This window comes from Cyanistes caeruleus, chromosome 3, assembly GCF_971803275.1.
Source record: "Cyanistes caeruleus chromosome 3, bCyaCae1.hap1.1, whole genome shotgun sequence".
NCBI classification, from domain to species: Eukaryota; Metazoa; Chordata; class Aves; order Passeriformes; family Paridae; genus Cyanistes; species Cyanistes caeruleus.
In genome coordinates this window covers 70,092,466-70,115,106 of record NC_141703.1, presented here as the reverse complement: position 1 = coordinate 70,115,106, position 22,641 = coordinate 70,092,466, and the positions used below count along the sequence as shown (strand labels likewise).

The following is a 22,641-nucleotide window of genomic DNA, read 5'->3' as shown; positions in this document are numbered from 1 at the left end:
TCCCTGCTCACAGGGAAGGACACAGATCAGGGTGAGTTAATGTGAAAAAATCATTCCATAAATTAACTTCTGATGTACTAAAATGTTCCAATGGGAATGAAAGTCTTCCAGGACTCTGACAAGGGCTACATAGAGACTGTTTCTAAATGCAATAACCAGTAGTGGATATGTGTAGTTTGGTATTCTTGAAAGCTGGTGCTTGAATTTGTCTCCAAAGCTTGTGTAGTTGGAAGTTCAGGCCTGCTTCAAAGGAAAACAACTTTTTAATCACCCTCTGTAGGGTTGTTTACAATCCTTTTCCTTGCCTCCCACATGATACATTCCTTCATACTATGTGCAGATCCTACTTGGATGGAGATAATAAAAGCAAACAAGCCATGGAATCTTGTTGAGTTCACAAACATCTTTCCAGTATTGTTCTGAGCCTTGTGAGATGTCATCACAGAGCTGCTGCTCTGACACTGCAGGTGTATACCTCTGAAGTAAAAGACTGAAAACACATCTGTACCTCTTGAGTGCCACATAGATTTCACACTTCCTCTCAAATCAGAATATGTAAATCAAATTCTCTTTGTATGCAATGCTGCAATTGAAGGAGTCATGGCAAAACAAGTAAGCAGCTTTTCCAATGAAGTTTAAAGTGGACATTATTTATTAGAAAAATTAAAATAGTAATTCAGTAATCAAAAGCTAAGTCAGCTTCTGCCATTTGTATAAATGAATGAAGACCTTACACCTTACCATACTGGCATAACTATCTGATTCTCCCTGGTGACAATCTGCCTTTTACATGGCTGTGATTTTGACAGAAGACCTCATGATGCTCCAGCCTTCCCAACAGCATTGCCTGGGACAGCATTTCAAGTCTCATGCCATGCCACCAAGCTGTGCTGTCCCATTCCCTCCTTCCCCATCCGCGCTCCACATTGCAAGTTAATTCAGCTTATGGAAGAATAGCTGTACTGGGACAAGAAGAAGTTTTATTTAGTTCAACAACTGGCTCTGGCCAAAAGTGAATGTTCAGCAAAAATTGCAAAAACTCCAGCAAGCACATGGTGGTAATTCAGAACACCTTCCAGCCTTCAAGGGCTTTATCAGACAGAAATTGTAGCCTCATATGTAACAGCTCTTCATGGACTTTTCTTGAAATTTTTGAATTATTTTTGATAACTTGAAATATCTGGAACATTCTATGACAGAACTACTACACAGGTGAAACTCATGTTGGGTGAAAAATCACCCTGTTTATTCTAAACCTAGCATATTAGATTAATTTATCATATTAAATGCTACTTAAACCTAGAATTTATTAGTTTATAGATTTCTGTTTTATTTTCCCTTCATTTGCTTGTTTTGTTTTTTTTTGTGGACTGAAGAATCCTAATTTATTTGCTCCTTGCATGAAAGCCACTGCATAATTTTGATCATTCTTGTGACTTGCCTCTGGATCTTTTCCAATGGCATTGTGTATTTTTCAGTTGGGAAGAGCAGACTTCTACACAGTAAAAGCACGGAATTTTTTTATATAATGGCGTCACGATATTTTGTTCTTTTCTCCTTTCTTAGCAATTCTTAACATTTTATTATTTGGGGGGTTTTATTTAGCTGGTTGTTGGTTGGTTGATTTTTTGATTAGTAGAGAGTCACAAGCCAACTTTTTCACAGAACTGTATACTACAGCTCTGAGAACTACAAGAGACTGTTTTAATGACAATATGGTAATGATCACACTGAGATGCTGGAGGTCTAGGATTTCTATGGGCCTCTCAAGTACAAATTAGTGGTTTCCACTCAGAAATGGCATATACATGACTATAGTAGATGTGGGACACTACATAAAGTTGAAAAGAATCTGAAAAGACAAATATTTATCTCACTTTGCATCTGAAAATCATGTCACGCATCTCTACTGTATATGCAGCTTGTACATACATTTTTCTTCTTCAAGTAAAAATCCATTGTGAGACATTTTGTACTTTTTCCAAGTTCCACAGACAATCCAGATTTCTGGATTTGGAAGAAAATGTTTTTACTCTTGTCAAATATGTTGCTATGTAGCAAATTCAAATACATTATCTGAAACAGATTTTTAAGACAAGAAAATTATTGGATTATAAAATAGCACAATTCTACACACAATCTGCTTTTTCTTTCCTTAGAAGAAGAAAAATACTTTTCAAAGTAGCCAGGAAAACATTCTTGTTTAAAATAACTGCATGCAGCTATAATATATATAGCAACACATTTATTCCTAATGGATTGAATAACCTCTGTGGTAGTCCATTAGCCATCATTACTGAACACTTAAAATCAAGAAGCAGTCTAAGATTTTAAATGGATCATTAAGATTTTAAATGGATCATTAAACTCCTCTAACAGAAGCACCTGAACGCACCAAATAATTACTTATCTGATTATTATATTACAATACAGGAGATAGGACACAAGTTATCAAACACTGAAGTGCTTTTATACACAATGCAGTCAGCAGGCCATTCCAATAAATGTTTGGCTCCCTACAATATTTCAAACAGAGGACACAGTCTTCTGGTTTTGTGGATCATAGGCCCTCTTTGATGTCCCACAGCTACTCTTGCAGGGCAGCTCAGAAATTGTTCCTTTTTAATCCATTCTGATTAATGCCACCAAATGAGTTTTCCTGACACTGGTAATTTTGCTCTGCTGGGGAATGATTGAAGAGGATGGGCTTTCATCCCAGCGCAGCAAATCACTCGCAGCCCAGTGCAACAAAGAGTCAACCACCTTCTTCAGCAAATGAGATGAAACTGTAACTTGTTTTCTTTTAATTAACTCCTCACTAGATTGCTCCAGGCCCTCCTGGCACCCCTCAGCTCAGAGACAATAGCAGTGCTCCCAGCTAGGGTAAGATTTTGGAGCACTCAAGTTTCCTGGGAGCAGCCATGCTCTGCGTGAGTCAGGTCACGCTTTTCTCACGCTGTCTGAGAACGCTTTTGGAGGGACTGATTGTGGGCACCAGGCAAGCTGAATGTATTGGCAGCATTTTAGACAGACTCAGCATGCTGGTGAGTCAGGTTGGCTGGCAGAGATAACATATCAGCAACCCAGGGACTCCACTGTTCATAATGAATTCCTTCCTCTGGGTTTTGCTTTCCGCTGATTACTTTCTTGGTTTCTGAGTTTAGCATTACTGCCTTAGGGCTCTGGATTCTGTTTGTTTGAGTCCCTGTGTGGCCTTGGTTGCTCTTTTCCACAAGTTGTACTCCTAGACCACGGTGCAAACTGCAGGGCTCATGAATGAGCCCTTAATGCACAAGGCTTCCCTGTTCATATCTCCATGCACAAGCATAGCAGCAATTGCAGTGGTGCCAGGAGTTGGGTCCAGATAGTCCTGTGGTCATGACTTCAGCACAGGGTGCTGCTGGGGAGGTGCTGTGCACATGGGGTCACTGTGCACATCCATGCCCTCTGTACACTGTATGGAGGAGGTTAGTGCAGGCAGGGAGCTGCTTCCTGGGGGCAGACACCAGCCCATATTGAACAAAAATGCGTAAGGGACTTTCAGGAAGGAAGTGAAGCTAGGTACCGGAGTACAATATGTTTGTCTCCAGAAAATTTACAAAAATCATGGAAAATACGCTTACATGGATTTAAATTTACAGAAGAACTTTTAAAGAACCTTTACCTTTCGACAGCAGGTAAAGCATGCTGATACTTAATGTTGGGCTGGAGCTGCCATTCAGTGCTGAGAAGGGATTGAGCAGGCAGACTGTTGGGACATGCACCACCACAGATGAGTAAATCAGATTTTGGACAAAGTTTTAATCATTAATTTATAGTGGTGCAAACTCATCTCCCTCTCTCTGAGATGACACTGTGAAAGATTAAAACAAAAACAGATGCCTAAATGAAAGGATAATGTAGATCTTGTTCAGATAAGAAAATGTGCAATCTTATTTACATAAGGAGAATATGTTCAGCTAGTGTGATGAATTCTTCCCACAGATAGATTCAGGTGTCTGAATCTGCTTGTGGAGGTGCATTTTTCCTCATACTGATGAGAAGAAGAACCCAGAAAATCAGCTTATGCTAATTAATTTCAGCGTCTATTTAATTTCAGACCTTTATATTTAGGTGAGATCACTTCCACAAAATATAGTACAAGGTCCAGTTAAGTTAATGCTTATTTTCACTGAGCTTTAGAACATCAAATAGAAACCATTGTAACAGCTAAAATCTTATTGTCACATGTAAAGCATGGACTTTTAGGGAATCAATGTGCAATTATCAGAACAGCACAACACTTTCAGAGCAACACATTCTTGCTAACTGGTGCAAAACACATAGTCGACAGGAAGGTGTTACCTTTGTATTCAGGTGTCAGAGTGGTTCATTCTCAAAACACCCACTAAAATCACACCCGCAAATTAAGCTGAGGGTTCTAAATAGAATACAGGATGATGTGACAAGTGATGAACACTATAAGTTTGATATCAGTGGCAATATCAAGACTATATTAAAATGTGTAGTTCTTATATTCAAGTTACACACAATAGGAAAAAATAATGTCATAATTATGATCTCTTTGGAATGCCAGCACACAAATATTAATTTCTTAATTTTAACAACAGCTGAGGCAGTTATTAGAAAAGGATCAGAGAAAAACTTCAATCTCTTCTAAAGGCAATGAAAAGCCAGGTAGGAACATGGTGCTTATGCACATCCAGTGGTCCTCCACACAAATTATTATTTTATTATCTTTCCTGGAATCCTGGTGCATTTGCCTCACTCCAGATTGAGACATGCCCAGTCAGTCAAATAGGATCAAGTAAAATCTGTACCACAAAATGTCTGTTTAGTAGACTGAAAAAAAATGAAATTTAACCTACATGAGTATAGCAAAACACATCAGGGAACATGTGCATGGAGAACATTTTTTCAAATCATCTGCTGAGAATCTTCTGAGATATGCCCAGCTTTACAAAGGAAGTGGTAGAATTGGGGTGGTCAAGTGCTGGTTGAAGAAGACATTTTGAAGTTTAGATTTAAATTAAAGTTAGGGAAAAAAGGGGGTTTTTTTCAGTCATTTAGCATCTGTTTCTGTAGCACATATGGCTTTAAAAAATAAGGCAATTTATCAGAGTGAAATGAAACTTTAATTAGATAATCAAGTTCTACATTCCCAGTATTAATTTATAAGAACTTGAATATGCACAGATATGTGAGTTGCTTGAATAACATTGCAGGATTTAAAAGCTGGAATCAGCCCACCACTTTGAAATCTGATAGTCTGAAAGACTAATTTTATTTTGGATTATTTGCCCTTCTCAGTTTGGTGAAGAATTATGAATTATGTGCTATCTTCTAAGTTCCTGCTCAACAGCTCATCAGGGACAAAAAAAAGGAAAAGACCCTGAGGTAAGGGATGTAATGTATCAGCACAGAATCATAGGAAAAAAACTTGGAAGGGAACTATGGAGAGCTCTCTTCCAACTTCTTACTCAAAACTGAACTAACTCAGGTACTCAGCCAGTTTCCTTGGGGTCTTGTACAGCCACATTCTGAAAAGCTCTGAGGAAGAGAATTCTGAAGCCTCTCTTTGTAACCTATTACAACATTTTAATTCTCTCTTTTTAAATAGTGTACACATTTTTTGCCTGCATATTGAGGTAAAATTTACCTTGCTACAGCTTTCTGCCATGGCATCTTGTCCCTTCATTTTGTACCTATAAGAGAAGAACGTCTCTGTATTCTCCATACCTTCCCTCAAGTTGGGTCCTGTCTTGGTTTAAGCCTACTCTAACTCCAGAAGACTTTCTGAAGATGGAAGATCGTCTTCAGCAGAACAGGAAGATTATCTTCAGCAGAACAAACAACACTCTTCTTTCTTTATGGTTGTTTTTTCTATGGCTCATTGTAAAGCTTAAAGCTGTAGAACATCTTCATTCTGGAAGTATGTATCTACTGCTGAGCATATGAGACTCAAAGGGTAACTCTGTGCTACAGATCTAACCAGATCAAGAAATAGAGAGGTTCCAATAGGCATCTTGTTTGGGAAAAGCATGAAATATAGAGAAGACTATAAAATTAACCATCAGCTATTGCTGTGCAGGCAGCTCTGCAAAACCCACAAAGAGCTTGCTGCAGCTGAAACCTGTGGCCCCAGGGTTCAGCCGTCTATTATCCCGAGTATAGCTTGATGGAGCCAGGCTGCATGACCTCAGTTTAATTTTATTGGTAAAACATCTGTTAAGGTTTTAAAATGTACATGAGCTAAAGCTTAAAAACAAAACCCCAACAAACCCAAGGTGAAAACACATAGAAAGATGTAGGTATTGAATAATAATTAGTAGGACTTAACAACTCAAGCATGTGAAAGAAAAAAAAAAATTAACCAGCACAAAACTCTAAGGAAAGAAGGCAGAGCACTGGCAGATGGCAACTGAGGAAAGACCAGACAGTTCTAAAGTGCAACACAGGCTAACTTCTCCACTTCACTGATGACTGATTGGTCAATAAATAATTAATTAACACTCTTTAGCAATGTATATCGTGCTTGCAAAATGTCTTTGTGCATGGTAAAAATACCTGTAAAAACTTGTAATCACAGTAAAAGGGGTTGCATGGATAATTTGACTGATACTAAGAAACTCCAGAAGCATTTTTATTCATCAAAAAAAAAAATTTTAAAATTAAATTAAAAATCACCATAAACTGTTTACTGGGGTTTACTATTCATCTGGGCCAACAGCAAAAACAAATGTGTGCAAATAATGATAATGTGTACAGAATCTTCGCAGACAATTTCAAAGGATTTTGTTTTGTTTTGTTTAAGGCTTAATGGGTGGTTGGGAGTTTGGGGTTATTTCTCACTAACTTCTTCTACACTTCACCTGTGTGCCAGGCAAACTCTCCTAAATGTGGTAGGTGACCAAGGAAATGTGGTGGATGCATACAAGACATGAAGGCACAAGGCTGTGGAAGAGCAATGCCTTGCCATGACACATGTAAGGCTACTTTGCAGTAAAAAGGTGGCCTTAGCTAGGTCTCCTGCCCAGCCAGCACTGAGAGACCTCCTGGGCACAGGGTTGCCACCAGCTCCTTCTGGAGCCCTAACACCTCCCTGCTGCCCAGAGTTGAGACAGTTTATCTCTGTTTATGGAACAGAGCTCAAGCCTAAGTAACAACAAGTTGCTACAAGTTTTTACAGCTCAATTCAACATGTCATCTTAAAGATGTCTTGCTCTTCTGATCCTTCCTTATAGAAACATGGGAAGTTATGACCACCTAAGCACTTCCTCAGGGAGTCTAGTTTTGCTGATGATAGGTGTTTCTGCTTCATGCATTCTTCATTGTTAGAGGAATCAATTGGAAAGAAAAGGATTTTATTTTAATCATGTGAATACTACTTAGCAAATTGTCACCATTCAGTGATGAGTTTTGGCATTTTTTATGATAGCTTAATGTGATCAATTTTCCTGCTTTAAAAGGCTGCAAATTTCTAAGCTGTATTGGGGTTTAACCTCAAAAACGTCTGTGTCTCTTGTGGAAATGGATCAACCTCACATTTTTCATATTGGTTTAGCTTCATAAAGGGCTATGTGCATTATCTAGATGAAAACTATGAATAAAGGCTTGCATTAGAGTACTACTGACTCAGTGAAATGCAACACTTTCTTGAGTGAAACAAGATACACTTGCAGTAGCAGTAGAGAACAATTTTTAGCAATATATTTAATAATGTCCCAAAACAAAAAAGCAGGCATTTAAGCTGGCATTTTGCCAGGTCAAGACTAATAATCATTACTGTTATTCCAGGTACTAGAAGTGCATTAATGAGCACAAGTTGCCATTCATTTGATTTTCATGCTGTTCCCTCATCATAAAAATTATTTTTTATATAAATATGTATATAACTCTTCTAGATGTGAAACAGAAGATTTCCTCAGCAAATGTGTTTGTTAGATCCCACTCAGTGTCTCCAGCACAGTGTTCATTGTTTTATTGATTCCTCCAAAACTGCAGCATTTTTCTGACAAACATCTTGTGTGTTCCCACTTCCTAAAAAAGAGGCAGCAAGAGAGCTGATACATACTTAGCCACTGTCAGTCTCTATGATGTGATGTAGAAACCCCTGGTTTCAGTGCTCCCTGCCCACACTGCCTTCTGGAGGGCTTTAAGGGCAAGTTCTCAAAGCAGAGCTTATGCCCCCCATAAACATGGACTGAGCAAGAGACGGCAATAAAACTTGTTAAAAGCAAGACTAAATGAAACAACAGAGCACTGTGGAGCTTTTAAATGTCCAAACCAGCAGTATGTGAGTGCCTAGCTGAATACCCTTGAAAATAAAGTCAGTTATATGCAGCTTTCCCTTTGCTTGCCAAGAAATGGGTTTAGTGGGCCTGTGTTTCCCTTTTGCCAGCTGTTGTCTAAAGACATAGTCTTCTGGCAGGTGACACACTAAATGTCAAAATATTTTACTTGGTTGAGGACAAATTGGAGTGACTTTCACCAGTGTACTTAGCAGCCCCAGTACCAGGTGGCAATGGTGCCCGTTGTCCCTGGTCACCCCGCAGCAGACCAGTTCCAGCTGACCAAGTACCCTGCCCCATACACTGTCCTTCTCCCTGAATGATTTCTGCATATGGTGTTTGGTCAAAATCTAAGGAAAATAAGCAAATCAGTAAAGAGACATTTTAGGGGACAGTTGAGAAAACAGACAGTGCCCAAGGAGATTCAGTTTCCGTTTTTGTTTATCCATGAGCAAAGGCACCAAAACAGAAAGATGGGTGAAACAGCTGTACAAGAATCAGCAGTTTCAGTTCTTCTAGGTCTGAGTAAACAGATTTCATGTTTTGGCTTCACAATGGTATGAGACCTTTGAGTTTCACTTTGAGATCACCACTCAAAGCAAGCCAGAAGCTCAGAATGAATCTCAGCTGGAATCAATGACTTTTCTGAGCTTCTCAACACACATGGTATTACTCAACACATAACCTAATTGAGCAATCCTTCTTCAGAGAAGGGAGAGAGATTTTATCCAGTATTTCTTTTCAAACAACATTTCAGGCTATGCTCTCATTTAATTGTACCAATAGAATTTTCATTGAAATCTTAAATAAATCCAGGTTTTGATTTCCGCCAGGCTGTATTCCAATCCTTGCAACCGAAACATCATTAGAAAACTAGGGGCAAACAAGAATCTAACATTGGAGACCTAAGATTTCAACATTGTATGAATTAATTATATACTTTTTAACACCTTCTTCATTATAGAGTGCTTCCCTCCTTGATATTTTATGCATTTTGTTTCTCAAAATTTGTAATTCACTCCTTGAATGCATTTATTTAGGAAAGAGAGAGAGGTGTATGTTGTTTCAGCTTAATGAGAGTGAAATGACAATTAAACTAATTGAAATATTAAACATGGGGATATTTTTAATATAAAAGAACATTTGGCTGTAGATATTTTGTAAAGGTTCATACCACTATACCAAAATACAACAGTACAAATAGATAATTCAGTAAATGAAAGGGCTGACAAAACTGTACATACCCTAGATATATTATGTTTTTGTGCCTAACTTTGCAATTGCATCTTGTGTTCTCATTTCATTTATTCAAGATACAAAACTACATTTGGGGATTCTGGTATTTTTAATTAACTGATTTTTAATCAGTTTCATATCGGCAATCAGTAAAGATGATATATTTACATAAGCCCACTTTGTCACTTTTATCTAGGTTCTTAAGATACTACAGAGGTCTTGGAAGAACTTATTAAGTAGCACTTACTTACATATTATAGGAGAAAGAGACTAATTTAAAAATTAAAAAGACTTTATTTAAAACTGGATCAAGTAAAGAGAAAAGGAAGCAAAGAGAAGATAACCCTTCAAGTAAGTTGATTCAAGCCCTCTTACAATGGTCCTTTCAGGCACTTTCTCAAGCATCCTGCATTTGTGGAGCCCTTACCCAGGTTCCGTCCTCTAAAGTTGCTCAAGCTGTCTTGCAATGTGACTTAAAGACCTGCAGACCTGATTTAGTGGATGACATCTCTGCCCATGCAGGGGGTTTGAAACTAGATTATCTCTAAGGTCCCTTGCAACCCAAGCCATCTCTGATTTTTGATCGGGACTCACAGAGAGAATTTGATTCTTCGCCCAAACAGACAGTGAAAGACATCAATACATCTTTAATATCCTCTTTAAAATAACATGGTTGTTCAAGCAAAAAATTCACAAGTGTGGTCTGCGGAATTGAAATTTTCCAAGCCCTTGCTGGAATTATGGTTCAAACTAAACTGACTATATCCATAATATCTATCTCCAAGGTAAAACAAGATGATATACACTTCTAAAAATATTTGCATCTCAAGTATTTTCCTAATTCTCTTACTGCTACAATATTCCATGAAGCACTGCTCTATGCTTATCATTAAAACTGTTCTGAACACAGGACACAGAAGATCAGAAATTACACTAATGATTTCCTTTCAGTATTGAATCTCAGTAGGAATGGTTACACCAGTTTGGTGATAACTGAACGTTGAAGAGAAATCATCTAAACTTTCCTTTTCATGCACACTGTAAATAATTCCTTTCTTCTTAAATATATTATTCCCATATTGCTCCAAAGGGCTTGCTAGTTATTCATATCATCATCAATTACACTGAGCATCTGGTTACAAATTATCATGCTTTGGGAATACAAATCTTATGTTAGAAATTTTGCTCAGGAAACCTTGCCTGTGCTATTAAAAATTAATTCATAAGGCTGACATGTTGTTAATCAATTATGATTAGTGCTTTTTTGTTTATCTCATTAGGTTCTGCAGTTACATTACACAAACACAGTTGTGTGCTTTTTCTGAAATAATTTGTTGCTTCTATTCAGTAATGGCTATTTAAATGAAATATGCAAATTTGAGTTTGCTAATTGTATTTGCTTTACCTTAGATAAGGAAAACTGACTTGGCTCTGTTCTTTGTGGTACCTCCAGCATAACTATGGATTTTCAGTAAATAGCGCATGTTTCAATTCCAGATCTTAGCAATCTTTACCTCAAATGCATGGTAATATTGATCCTTTTTTGTGGTTGTTTTGCCTGCTGCTTTCTGTCACAATGCCTAGTCATGTCACTGAAGGTAATTTTCAGAACCATTTGCCTAATGAGATAAATTCAATGAAGTCATCTGACAATTCAAAGATAATTTGGAAGGACAGGTTTTCAGAGCAGGAAAATGCCACTGCAAATGTGAAGACTGCTGAGTGTCATTTAGAGGCTATGTGAAGTGCTCAGCTCTCTAAATCTAAACCTTTAAATATATTAGTAGGGCAAAGTCAAGATGATTCTTGCTCCTCCACATGGAAAGCCAGAGGAGTTTGCAGTTTGCAACATCACAGGAGCATAAACAGGAACTAAGAACTGTACTGGGTCAGAAACTGGCCACCAAAGGAGTCTAATTAAACAGCTTCACTTTGATCTTATAGATTTTTTTTTTTATCTTTAAATTGTATTTAGTGCAATTACTGAACAAAAAAAAACTTCTCCCCATCCTTGACAAATTACTGTGCTCTAAAGTGACAATAGCACTGTTACTAATAGCAGGCAACTGTAACTTACAGCTCCTGTTTGTTCCTGAGATCTTCCCTGTGGGTGTTTTGAGAGCTGATATGCAAAGACTCTGGTAAAGAATCTGATCAGAGGAAACTGGTGTTTAGCCCTAGTAAGTTTGCGGCTGCATGCCAGCATCAAAGCATTGCTTTAACAAGGGAAAAAAGGACAGCAGGTCTGAGTGGCAGGGTGTACTCTTCCCAGCCCTGAGAACAGAGAGCCAGCAATGAAAAGAGCTATTATGGGGCACTTTCAAGACAGCATTTATAATGTAACTCTGCTAAGTGAGTCATATTCTCCTTTCAAATACAGAAGAACATTTTAAAAGCAACCTTACCCAAAATGCCAAAAAACTCGTAGTCTGTTTACTGTTCTTCTTATTGGCTTCTAATGAAGCCAGAGAGCACAGACACGTTTCCTAACTACCAAAGCTGGCATGTCCTGTGAGTCACTTATACAAAGTGCAACTTTTGCTGAGAATGTCAGGGTGAAAGGCCAGGGTCCCAGCTAACCATGTTCTGTGCTGGAAAAACACATCATCTTTTTTCATTCCAATAGTGACTACTTCTCTAGCACTATTGCTGTGTGGTCAGATACACTGTGTCCTCACAAACCTGTTTGGCACCTCCTGGAGGAAATTTAGTCACTCTGTCTGGATGGTTCAACACAGCAGCACTTTTCTTTACTAATACCTTGTCTCTCAGGTTGGCTATTTGGGCAAAGTCTTTAATTAGTAAACTTTGTGCCACAGGCAGAGACTCCTTGCTAAGTCTCACCTTGGAAAGGCAGGGCCTGGTTTATTAGGTTTTGTTCAGACAACATTAGCACATAACCCTTTCCTCCACTGTCTTCCAGAACCAGGGACCCAGAAGAAAGCAGCGCTGGCAGTAGCATGGTAACTATGGGGTCAGTTGGATGAACCAGAGGGTTTGCTGTGTGCAGTACTGGTAGAAAACTTCTGTTCCTTCACTACCTGCACAGAAATATCTTCTTGTGTGAAGCAGACAATCTCTAGTGACTCCTAGCAACAATAAAATGCCTCCATCTGATTTCTAGGAAATGCCAATATCAGTTCCTCTGTAGCCTAGGACATCTATATAATATCCCAAACAATTTATAGAACTATTAGGTAACACAAATTAGATAGAGTTGTGTATACATTTACACAAGAAACATTTCTGGTCAGCTTCTAAGGTTCTGACTATGCATAATCTTTGTGAAAGCAATAAAACAAGAACTTAAGCAATGCACAGAGTATGTTTTCTCATCTTCCAGCTCTAGTAAATATATGGACACTGCTTACCATAGACCAGACCTTGATATTTATCTGAAGTCTGTCTCCTAGAAATGCCTGCTTTCTTGAATCAATTTATCAAGCATTCCTCAAATTTCCTTTTGCTGGCCCATTCACTGTGTTGTCCCCATGTGTAGAGATCTGAAGCTCTGCGGCATTCTTGGAGGGCTGCTGTGATAAGGAGTTGTGGAAATCCAGCAGAATCAGAGCTGCAAAACGTGACTGAAAACATACAGGGCAGATAGTGGTGGGAGATAACTGGTCACCCAAGTGAAGGAACAGCACATTCAAGCTGCAATGTTACACAGAATGTTTTGCTTCTGTTATTTTGGAATAAAAGTGTGTGTCACAAAGATCTTCACAAATGGATTTAACTGCTTCAATATCTTATGTTAGTGCTTTAATTTTTAATGTCCTTTCCATTCATCAGACATAGATAGACCTGGAACTCGGTGGCATAGGAGTGCTAATAAACAGCCTCTGGCCTAGAGATAACATAACCTTTATTTGGCGCATCTAGAAAGAATTATAGATTCACACACATACAAATATGTTTGCACATCAAATTCAAAACAAAACAACTCTGTGCAGGTGTTTCTTCTCTATTAAGCAGAATAGTATTTTCCCACATAAACAAATGCATCTTTATTGATAAGTTCTTCTGAAATTTTCTGAGCTTTTTCTACTAAAAGCAAGAAAAAAAAAATAGCTTAAACCATTTGATGTAGGAATTTCTAAAAGTCTAGTATAACACTCTATTTCCTGAAAAAAATAATGAACACTGAATTTAAAGGGTGACATTTACAAATATCTTGACTACGTATGTTAAAAGCTGCATTCAACCTGGATTTAATAACTGCTATATTCCAAATAACCAATTTTTTGAACAGAAGAATGAAAACTTTAAAAAATATGTTAAACTGAATGCAATTTTTGCAATCCAGATGATGAGAAGAAAAACGTTTTATGACTGCTGAAATTAAGATTTTCTTAATTTTTCCATACATATATGCATAAGCATATACATTTATAGGCATCTGTAAGAAAAAATAATATTTCCAAGCATTTCATCTTCATCCTATTCCACAAATACATTAATTATTTTCTAGAAAGACATTCAAACAATACTGTGGCTAAAATATTAAATAACACAAGTTAAAGAGGCCTGCACTAATCATGAAAAGAAGAAAAACTATTATCTCCTCTACATTTCATTGACAGAAGTTTCACTTGAAATAATTATCTACAAAAACACGATAATTTTTTGTTGGAGTGGATTTAATCAACTAAGTTCATCAAGTTTTGTTATTGTTCTATTAAATTTAGGATAGCAAATTTTAAGGTACACATAGAACTTTTATCAAAAAACTGACAGAATGTATTCTTAGTATCAAAATATACTCAATTACAGGCATTCTTCTCAAATGAGCTTATAGTTGAACTGAAGTCAAAGTCTAATCAAAGAATTGTAACTAATATGATAATGTATTTGGTGCCCTATTAAGCATGGCAGAATCTCTTTAATGATCTTTGGAGGGTCTAATGAATTTAAAGTAAACTCATGAAGGGTACAGAGGCAGAAAATATCTTTCTCCTGTAGATGCACATCAAGAAATTGCAAGCACTGTGAAATAAACCAGACTGTGGCTATCAATTTCTGATCAACATAAAATCATCGTATCACACCAGGTTTTTACAGTAAACGTTTAAAATCAAATGTCCCCCTCCTACTTCCCCACAGTAAGATATCTTGACCAAGACTAAAGTCTACACATACACATGTACAAGGCCACTCTTCTTCCTCTAGCTGGCGAAGGGAACAGGGCCTCCAGTACCATCTCCTGTCCAGGGAGAGGACAGAAACAGATGAGATCCTTCTTCCCAATGTGCTACATTGTTCCCTGTACTTCATCATCTTCTAGGGACCGTTCCTTTCCCTCACATCTTGTAATGCTTTGCACCTACTTCTGGCCACCTTCTTTCACCAAAAAAACTTCTCCATTTCAGATTACCTCCTCGTCCTTCTCTTCAATTATACTCTCACATAACACCTGTGGCTCTCTGCTTACTCATCCATGGGCCCTTCCCTAGCTCCTCATGTCTCCTTTCTCCCCAGTCTCCCTGTATCCCATTAAACTCTCCACAGGCTTCCTCTTGTCCCATTGCCACTCTTCTGTACTGCTGATATGGTTCATTTGCACCTACAGAAATAGCTATCCAATCACTTGAGCATTGAGGCAGGCAGGTAAGCAAGCAGACTCCACCCTTTTAGTGGAAGGGAGACACCTATTTTAGAATGCACATTGTTATATAACTAGGGCAGGAGAAGCCAGCACCACACTGTGTCCAGAACTACTCAGATAGTTTATCTCAGATTTATCAGTTTACTCTGATAAAATATTAATTTCCTCTGATATTCTAGCAATAGATGATAAAATAACTGAGAGATTTTAATGGGAGTGAAAAGTAGCACAGGGCAATTCAAACCCTGAACATATGGAAGAATAAGATAAATGAACTCAACTCTGCATGTGATGCATGAAATCATCCAGCTACCAAAGGCCGAGGAACAAAGGCCCAGCAATCCAGATGCTTCATGGAGTCCAGAGCTCCAGGTTATCAAAATAAGTCTCTTTAACTGAGAAAGAATTGTGGTGACTTGACATGATTCAGTGTCATTCTTCAGTTGTTCTTCCAGGAGTGTTGGCATAAAATGGAAGCTTGCCAACATAAAGATGGATGACAGCAAGAGGTACTCTGGGCAGCAGGTCACATCCAAAGCAGACTCCAGCATAGTGCAGGAAATTGGTGCAGATACTGAGAAAGAGAGTCCAGCAGAACTTGGGAAACTGCACTAGTACTGTTTCAAAAGTAGGTCACAAGTTTCACATCTCAGGGGAGACAGCTCATGCACATAATAGGATACATACATTTTTAATCAGAACTTGATCTATGGAAATATTTTGAGAAACAGGAACCTCTGTACTTCTCCACATTTGAGAAATGTTAATAGGAGGCTTGTCAAAGACAATTCCTGTGATCCACATCTCAAACTTTCGATGGAAACTGTGTGGACAAGAAATAGAAAACTGATAGCTGGTGAAGCTCTTACCAATGAAAATTTTATTAAGTGTTGCTGCTGGCATTTTCTCCAAGTCAGTGTGCAAAACAAACCATTGGACCACCAAAATGCATGTCTTAAAGCTACTGCTAATAAGACAACACCAAAGCTTAAGTACACAGGTATCCACTAGTTCGTGACAGGAAGGATTGAAAACCCTGAGAGATAAAGTAAGATAAAGTTGCCCTAAACAAAAAGATAATCTCATAAATTCTACATTTCTAGACCATTCATGACTAATTTGTCTGCAAAATTATCAGGTAGATTTCCTGGACAACTTGGATGTGGTGCCATCCAAGTCCCAGGCAAAAACCGTCTGTGTTCAGATCAGTGTGTTCAGCAAGCACTTCTCATAAAAGTAATAAAAACATAATCACAGGGAATGGAATGAGATAATGTTTAATGTTTTCAAAATCTAATTCAACTGAACCTCTAAATGACCATCTGGAAATGGGAAGGAGAGGCAATTTCACAAGGTCCTTTGAGGACAGGAAATCACTGATCAAAAGAAGCATGTTGCATCTGTTCACCATCGCTCTGGATTAGGGTGAAAGAAGAACAAGTAATGAAGACAGTGTAGTTACTCTGGCTTTGAAACATCACCTCTACAGGGACTGTTAATATATCCAACTGAAAAATGCACATGGATCCTACTGTCAGCAATAGTAGAAGTTAGTTTTTTCAAATGTAGTCAGAAGTTTGATGGAAAATATAAGGCTCAGATTACTGTTGCCTTAAGAGGTTGTCTAAAAGCAACTGAAGTACAAACTCTGAAGGGAAGTCACATAAAATAAATAAAGTCCTTTAACTGCAGGGAAAAATATTGCAAAGAGAAGTAGAGATGTCACTCAGTTGATTTACTGATAAGCTAAATAATTACAGAACACTTTTAAAATGTACTGTTACTTCTAAAGTGAATTATACAGATTTATCACATATGTGCTAAATGAAGGGATCAGAAACAGATTTTCAGGACTTCAGAGAATACCAAAATCCTGACCTTTATAAACACAGAAAACCTCATCTCCTGGTTATGCACAAATTAAAAGTTGTGCTGCATTATAGCAGAAGATCGGCAGAACATGTGTTCCGTTTGTCCTTGTTCTTCAGTGTTTTGTGTTGATTCTTAGGCTGAAGCCTTTTGTGCTGGTAAATAGATTCAGAGAAAGGATTCAACAAGGGCATTTAGCTTTTGAAAGAGCCTTTCACTAGGTTATTTCTGAAAACAAAGAGAAGATAATGATACCGCTGGTGTTCACAGGACACCATGCTACTTTTTCCCTTCTGTCTTCCTATTGTTTCAACTTGACTACAACATGTGGCATCAAGGAAAAAAAAAAACCTGTGACCAGTACAATTTTCCAATATCAGAATTATTTAAACTAATGGGATTCATATTTCATATTCTTCCAAAAGCATGAGGGGAAATGTTGTTATTGTTCTGACATTTTCTAATGTCTAAGAAGCATAATCCCAGGAATGCTTCAGTGACTCAACGTTGACTCATTTACTCTTCTTTGAGATGCTAAACAAGAGAGGAACTTCACGAAGAATTCATACCGTTAATGTCAGAAATACAAACAGCCTGCTTCAGAGGTTCTGAAACGAGTTTTCCCAGGTTTCGCACATGAGGCACACGGGTGTAAGCGGGGGCCGAAGGCAGGAGGAGAAGCGGGGCAGCGCCTTGGCCGTGCCGGGGCAGAGCGCTTCCCCCGCCCGCCCTCCAGCGGTGCTGCCGCTCCCCGCAGCCCGGGGCTCCCCCGGGCCACAGCTCGCTCCTGCCGGCAACTCAGGGCTCGCACGTGGGCAGCCCGGCCCGAGTAAACAACTTCACCTGCACTAGATTAAGGATTAAATGGGTGTTTGACTGGAAAGTGCGATGCAGCCTGGTACAAAGCGAAAGGTCATTCACAAACCCTGATGAGTTTTCAACTCCCACACGATGACCAGGGTCATTGTGATCTCTGTGATTTGATTTGTGCCTTTCCCCACTCCAGGGAACATGACAGTTTAATAGGGTTGAGAAAGCACTTTTGAATTAATCTGTCTTAAAGGACCATCTGTAACTTGATTTGAAACTGGTACTTCTACAGTGTGGCAAAAGAGAAAGGTTCATATACTCATTCTGTTTGATTTTCAGTCTCCTCCACACTTTCTAGCTTTATTAAAGAACAAATGCAGAAGCATTACAATACCTCAAAAATAAAATGTGTGTTTATTCTTTGGTGTAACATTTGAAACAAAACTCCTGCAGAGCACCCACTCACAAAAAGCATCCAAACATTTCCTGTAGGGAAATATTCCAAAGACACAACACTGTCACGTGTTTAAGGATTCTGCTGCACCATGGGGCTGCAGCAATTCCCATGCCACTGAGTCCAAATCACCCACCCTACAGTGATAGTTCCACTTCACAAATAATGAACTAACATATCACACAGTCCACTGCTTTAAGGACAAATGAAAGCAGAGCTGACTTACCTTTGTATGCCAAACTGTATTTCTGTGACAGGAGCAGAGCCATTCCCAGTTTGGTGGGAATGCATGTTGTAAGTTCATGGAATTGTTCCTCTACTGTAATAGGCTCTAAGTCTTGTTAAAGGAAATGTCTGTTTCAGGAGTTCATAAAACATAATGCCAAGTCATTCCAAGGTAAGTAATATTCAGTAAGTTCTCAAAGCACTTTTGCAGACTATGAACACAGCTGGTAGCAAAATATCTCCTTATTGGAAGTCAAGTAAGCTGTCCCTTGATCATTGCTAATGTTCTCCAGACTTTTCTACACAATCTATGCTGCAATTGAATAATTTAGGTGTCAGTTAGTTCTAAAGATCATAGAAGAAAAAACTCCTAGCAGTATATTCCTTACAAATAAAATTCTAGACCTATTCAACTCATGAGCAGTTGGTACTGATTTTAATAGTTTCAGGAGTCAATAATAAAATCTGTTCAAAAATATATTTTTCAAATAGTTTGCTTGAAAATAAACTGCAGAAAAAGGCGCTTTAGGATTTCACATCCAGGCAAAAGGAATTTCCTAGAAACCAAGACCATGGGATTTAAAAGGAAAAAAAATCCCTGACACTAAGACCATTTAAAATTATTCACAGAACAATTTCCCACTCCCTACCATAGACAAGATCTTTCTTGGCTCTAAACTAAATGAATTTGCTGCTGGCTTGGATAGCAAGGGTGAAACATGATGATGCAGTCTGGCTTCCACAAGAGTTCCCTTTGTGATCTAATGGAGCTCTGCTAACAGGAACACAGGGACCAGCCTTCCAAGCTCCTAAACTTCCAGCCCCAGGTGAAACAAACCTTGGTCACTGGGAAATAAATACATTGAGCAGCTATCAGGCAAGCTGGTCAGTAGTTTGTTTGAGCTCTGGAAGTTCCTTTTGCAGGACATCTGAAAATATAGAAGTCACTACAGATTATAAGCAGGAAGACTTCCAAAGGCTTTGCTTACTAAATAACTTCTATTTAAACTGAACTAAAATTATTGGTTTAGAAATCCTTTAGGGCAGAAACTCTTCACATCTACATAGATAACATCTAACAGAATGCAGCTCCATTATGAACGTATTTTGTGAACATAAAACACTACAATGATAAGTAAATATTAAAATATCCCTATGCATAGATTTGTCATAATGCACCAAATGCTAAAAAGGTCAGCATTTTTGCCCACAAGATTTTGCCCCTGATACTACTTCTAATGTGGGTCATCACAATTCAGTCTGCAACTTGAAGCAAGAAGTGAGTGCAGTAGTGAATCTGTCCCTCTGCCTATGCAAGCATACAACTCTTGCCCAATTTGATAGGTTTATTTCATTGCAATGTTGTAGCATTCAAGCAATAGCTTGTTTAGCCTTCAAATCAAGTAATGCTGTAAGTAGATGAGGTGAGTTCCCTTTGCTTTCTTCTTCCCTATTGAATGGGAAACTGTTGTAAGTTTAAAACACATTTTATGTTTTAAAAACAGGAAGTTTTAAGATAGGAGATGACCCAGCGCCCTATATCAAAACAGGGTATACCAAAACCATCATTCTTGCCTACTTGTGGTGCTATCAAACCTCTCATATGTATGGATTTTACCTAGGGGCAAAACAGGACTTCTAACGCTGAAAACTGCTCTTGTAGGTTAGTAGAGTAACAACGGCAGCAGGGAATGATTTATTAACCTCAAGAGGTTGCACTGACACAACTACATTATGAAAAACAAAGGTCTTCAGTGCAGATGGCACTGTAAGTTTCTACATCTCCTGTCCCATTACTAGCTCTGTATTGAGGTCTGATTTCACAGATTTCTAAATGTCCCATGACAGTCAGATTTAGAAGCACAAATGGTCCAACCTGGGCATCCTTTTATCTGGAAGAAGAGAATGGCCAAGAGATAAATTTCTAATCCCTTACCAAGCCTTGTAAACATATATGCTACAATCAGCTTCAGAGGAAAGGATTTTAAATTGCATTGCAGTTACTATGTAACTTAAGAGGCTGGGTCTGTGCTTCTTGTCTGACCATGCTGTCAGTAAATCAAGGAATACTGTGGTCACAATAATTTTAATGTTCTGTGGTCATAATAATTTTAAGAGGATGTATCTGCATATCTGATTCTTTGGACATTAGACATTATCTCAAGATTTCTGAAATAAATTTCTCCCTTTTTGCTTGCCTAAAACAATACAGAAACTCCTTTGTTATCTGCATATACCGGTGGTTTTGTTTAGGAAATGGATCCAGCTTGACTTGATACTGAATTAGATCTCAGAAGAGTGATCCAAAGCCTGGAACACTTCTCCCTTCATTTATAAGGCTTCATATGAAATCACAAATGTCCAGAGCACAGTATCCTTTCACCAGAGCACAGTATCCTTTCACCAGCTGAGATATTCACCCCTGCACCCATCAGAAGCCATAAGTTTAATATAAGTTAATATCAGAGGATTCCCTTCCCAAGGTAACTATCTTCAGAATTAAGTTTTCAACTTACAATACTTTGCCAATGCATTTCACTAATACAACTATTGAGATAAAAACTGTCTTTCAGGATATATGAGAAAATGGAGCCACACTTATGAGCTTTTTGAAAGCCACATTAATGGTGACCACATGCTGTGCAGTGTATATCAGAACAACAGACAACTTTAAACACTTTTTGTGTTTGCAGTAACTCTAATTGCCTTGGTTAAAACCTAATGAGTAGCCTGTTACATTCTCGTAAGTTTTCTTTTAGTGTAATATTTATGTTACTTTATGCAGAAGGAAATAATATCTTTGTAAAGATGAGTTTTCATGTGTCTAGATAGACTTTTAAGTAAATTTCTTTTGCAATATTTGAAATTACTTCCTTCTGCCTAGGCCATTAAAATGTATGAGAACAGGAGTACTGGAAAACTCTGAAATGAACATTGGAAAAGGTCAGGCTTTCACAGAAAATTCCCACAATTCATTATACATTCACTACACATGGACAGGCTGCAGTAAATTGTTCTGCTGATAAAACTACAAAGCATAATGAGTGGGACAATCTGAACTGTTCACAACACAAGGACAGCAATGAGATCTCTAATTGTGGAAAATTAGTTCATCAGAAAAGTTCAGTCTGCAGATTTGGATTCTGAGTTTTACAGTTGAAATTCCAAGTGATTCTGGTCATGTTACTGAACTATACATGATGCTTTATGTTTGAATTATTCTAAATTATGGATTGGGTGCATTATAAGTGGTCCCTTCCATTTAAGGCAAGAGTTATCTTGCAGTGCTTGCAGTGCAACTGAGAGGAGGAGACCAGCTTTCAAAATCAGCTGAATACTTTTCTGTACCCTGGCTAAAGCCAGGCTTTTGTCATATTACTTTAGAACTTTCACTCTGTTATTTCTTTACTTCAGAGTGGCATAAATTATTCCCTTTTACTGGTAAGCTTTGGATGTAGATCTGGGCAGAGTCTTAAAGTCCAGAGATCATTTACTAAATCTACATATTTTCAGAGTGGCTAAACATTGGCACAAACAAGAGCATTAGTCATCCTCATGACTAATGTTCGTTAGTAACATTTTTAGGTTCAGAAGCACAGTAGCTGAGATTATCCATCATTTGAGACAACCAGTCCTTCAGTTTCTGGACAAATGAATGGTGCATTGCTTGCAGGTAGAAATGCCATTCTTCTGCTTTATAAATCTGATACTTGACAATAACTAATCTGGAATCTGGGAATCTTTCCCACTCATGCATCAAGGTCCATTCTCTGTATGCCTAGTGCATATTTGTTTAGATAAGACTCAGATGTACACATATCATTGCCCCTCCAGGCCTTGAACTATCACACTGCTTTCACTGGCAAAATATGATTAGGTGGGACCCACTGCCTCCCTACAAAGATGATGGAGGGGCCTGCAGAATATGCCAGTCCCATAGTTTAGGAACAGCAAGGACTCTGTCTAGTAAGAGAAGGCTAAGCACAAACACAGGCCTTCCTAGCCTTCCTCCAGAAGTGAAAATACTGTGTCTTCTAACCTAGACAGTTGGTCATTATGGATCTTCTTTAATGAGACTCTTCAGCCTTTAAAGCAAACTTAGTTAATTAGTGCCAACTTACCCATTTTCCTGAAAAACACTGAGAAAATTT

At 38.2% G+C, this 22,641-nt stretch overlaps 1 protein-coding gene across 7 annotated transcripts in view; it reads right to left on the bottom strand.

The window, feature by feature from the left end:
* The window catches only part of SPATA13 (spermatogenesis associated 13), a 178,207-nt gene that overhangs the window by 119,973 nt on the left and 35,593 nt on the right, over positions 1 to 22,641 (bottom strand). For 2 of the 7 annotated variants that reach the window (XM_086881807.1, XM_086881808.1), the window contains 2 exons: positions 19,329 to 19,419; positions 18,492 to 18,803 (listed from right to left, as the gene is read on the bottom strand). The exons of 4 other annotated variants lie outside the window; for them this stretch is intronic. In XM_086881807.1, the coding sequence (XP_086737933.1) occupies positions 18,492 to 18,569 (78 nt within the window). In that variant the 5' untranslated portion in view covers positions 18,570 to 18,803; positions 19,329 to 19,419. The remainder of the gene's footprint in view (positions 1 to 18,491; positions 18,804 to 19,328; positions 19,420 to 22,641) is intronic. One more of the 7 variants, XM_086881810.1, reaches the window with a different exon arrangement.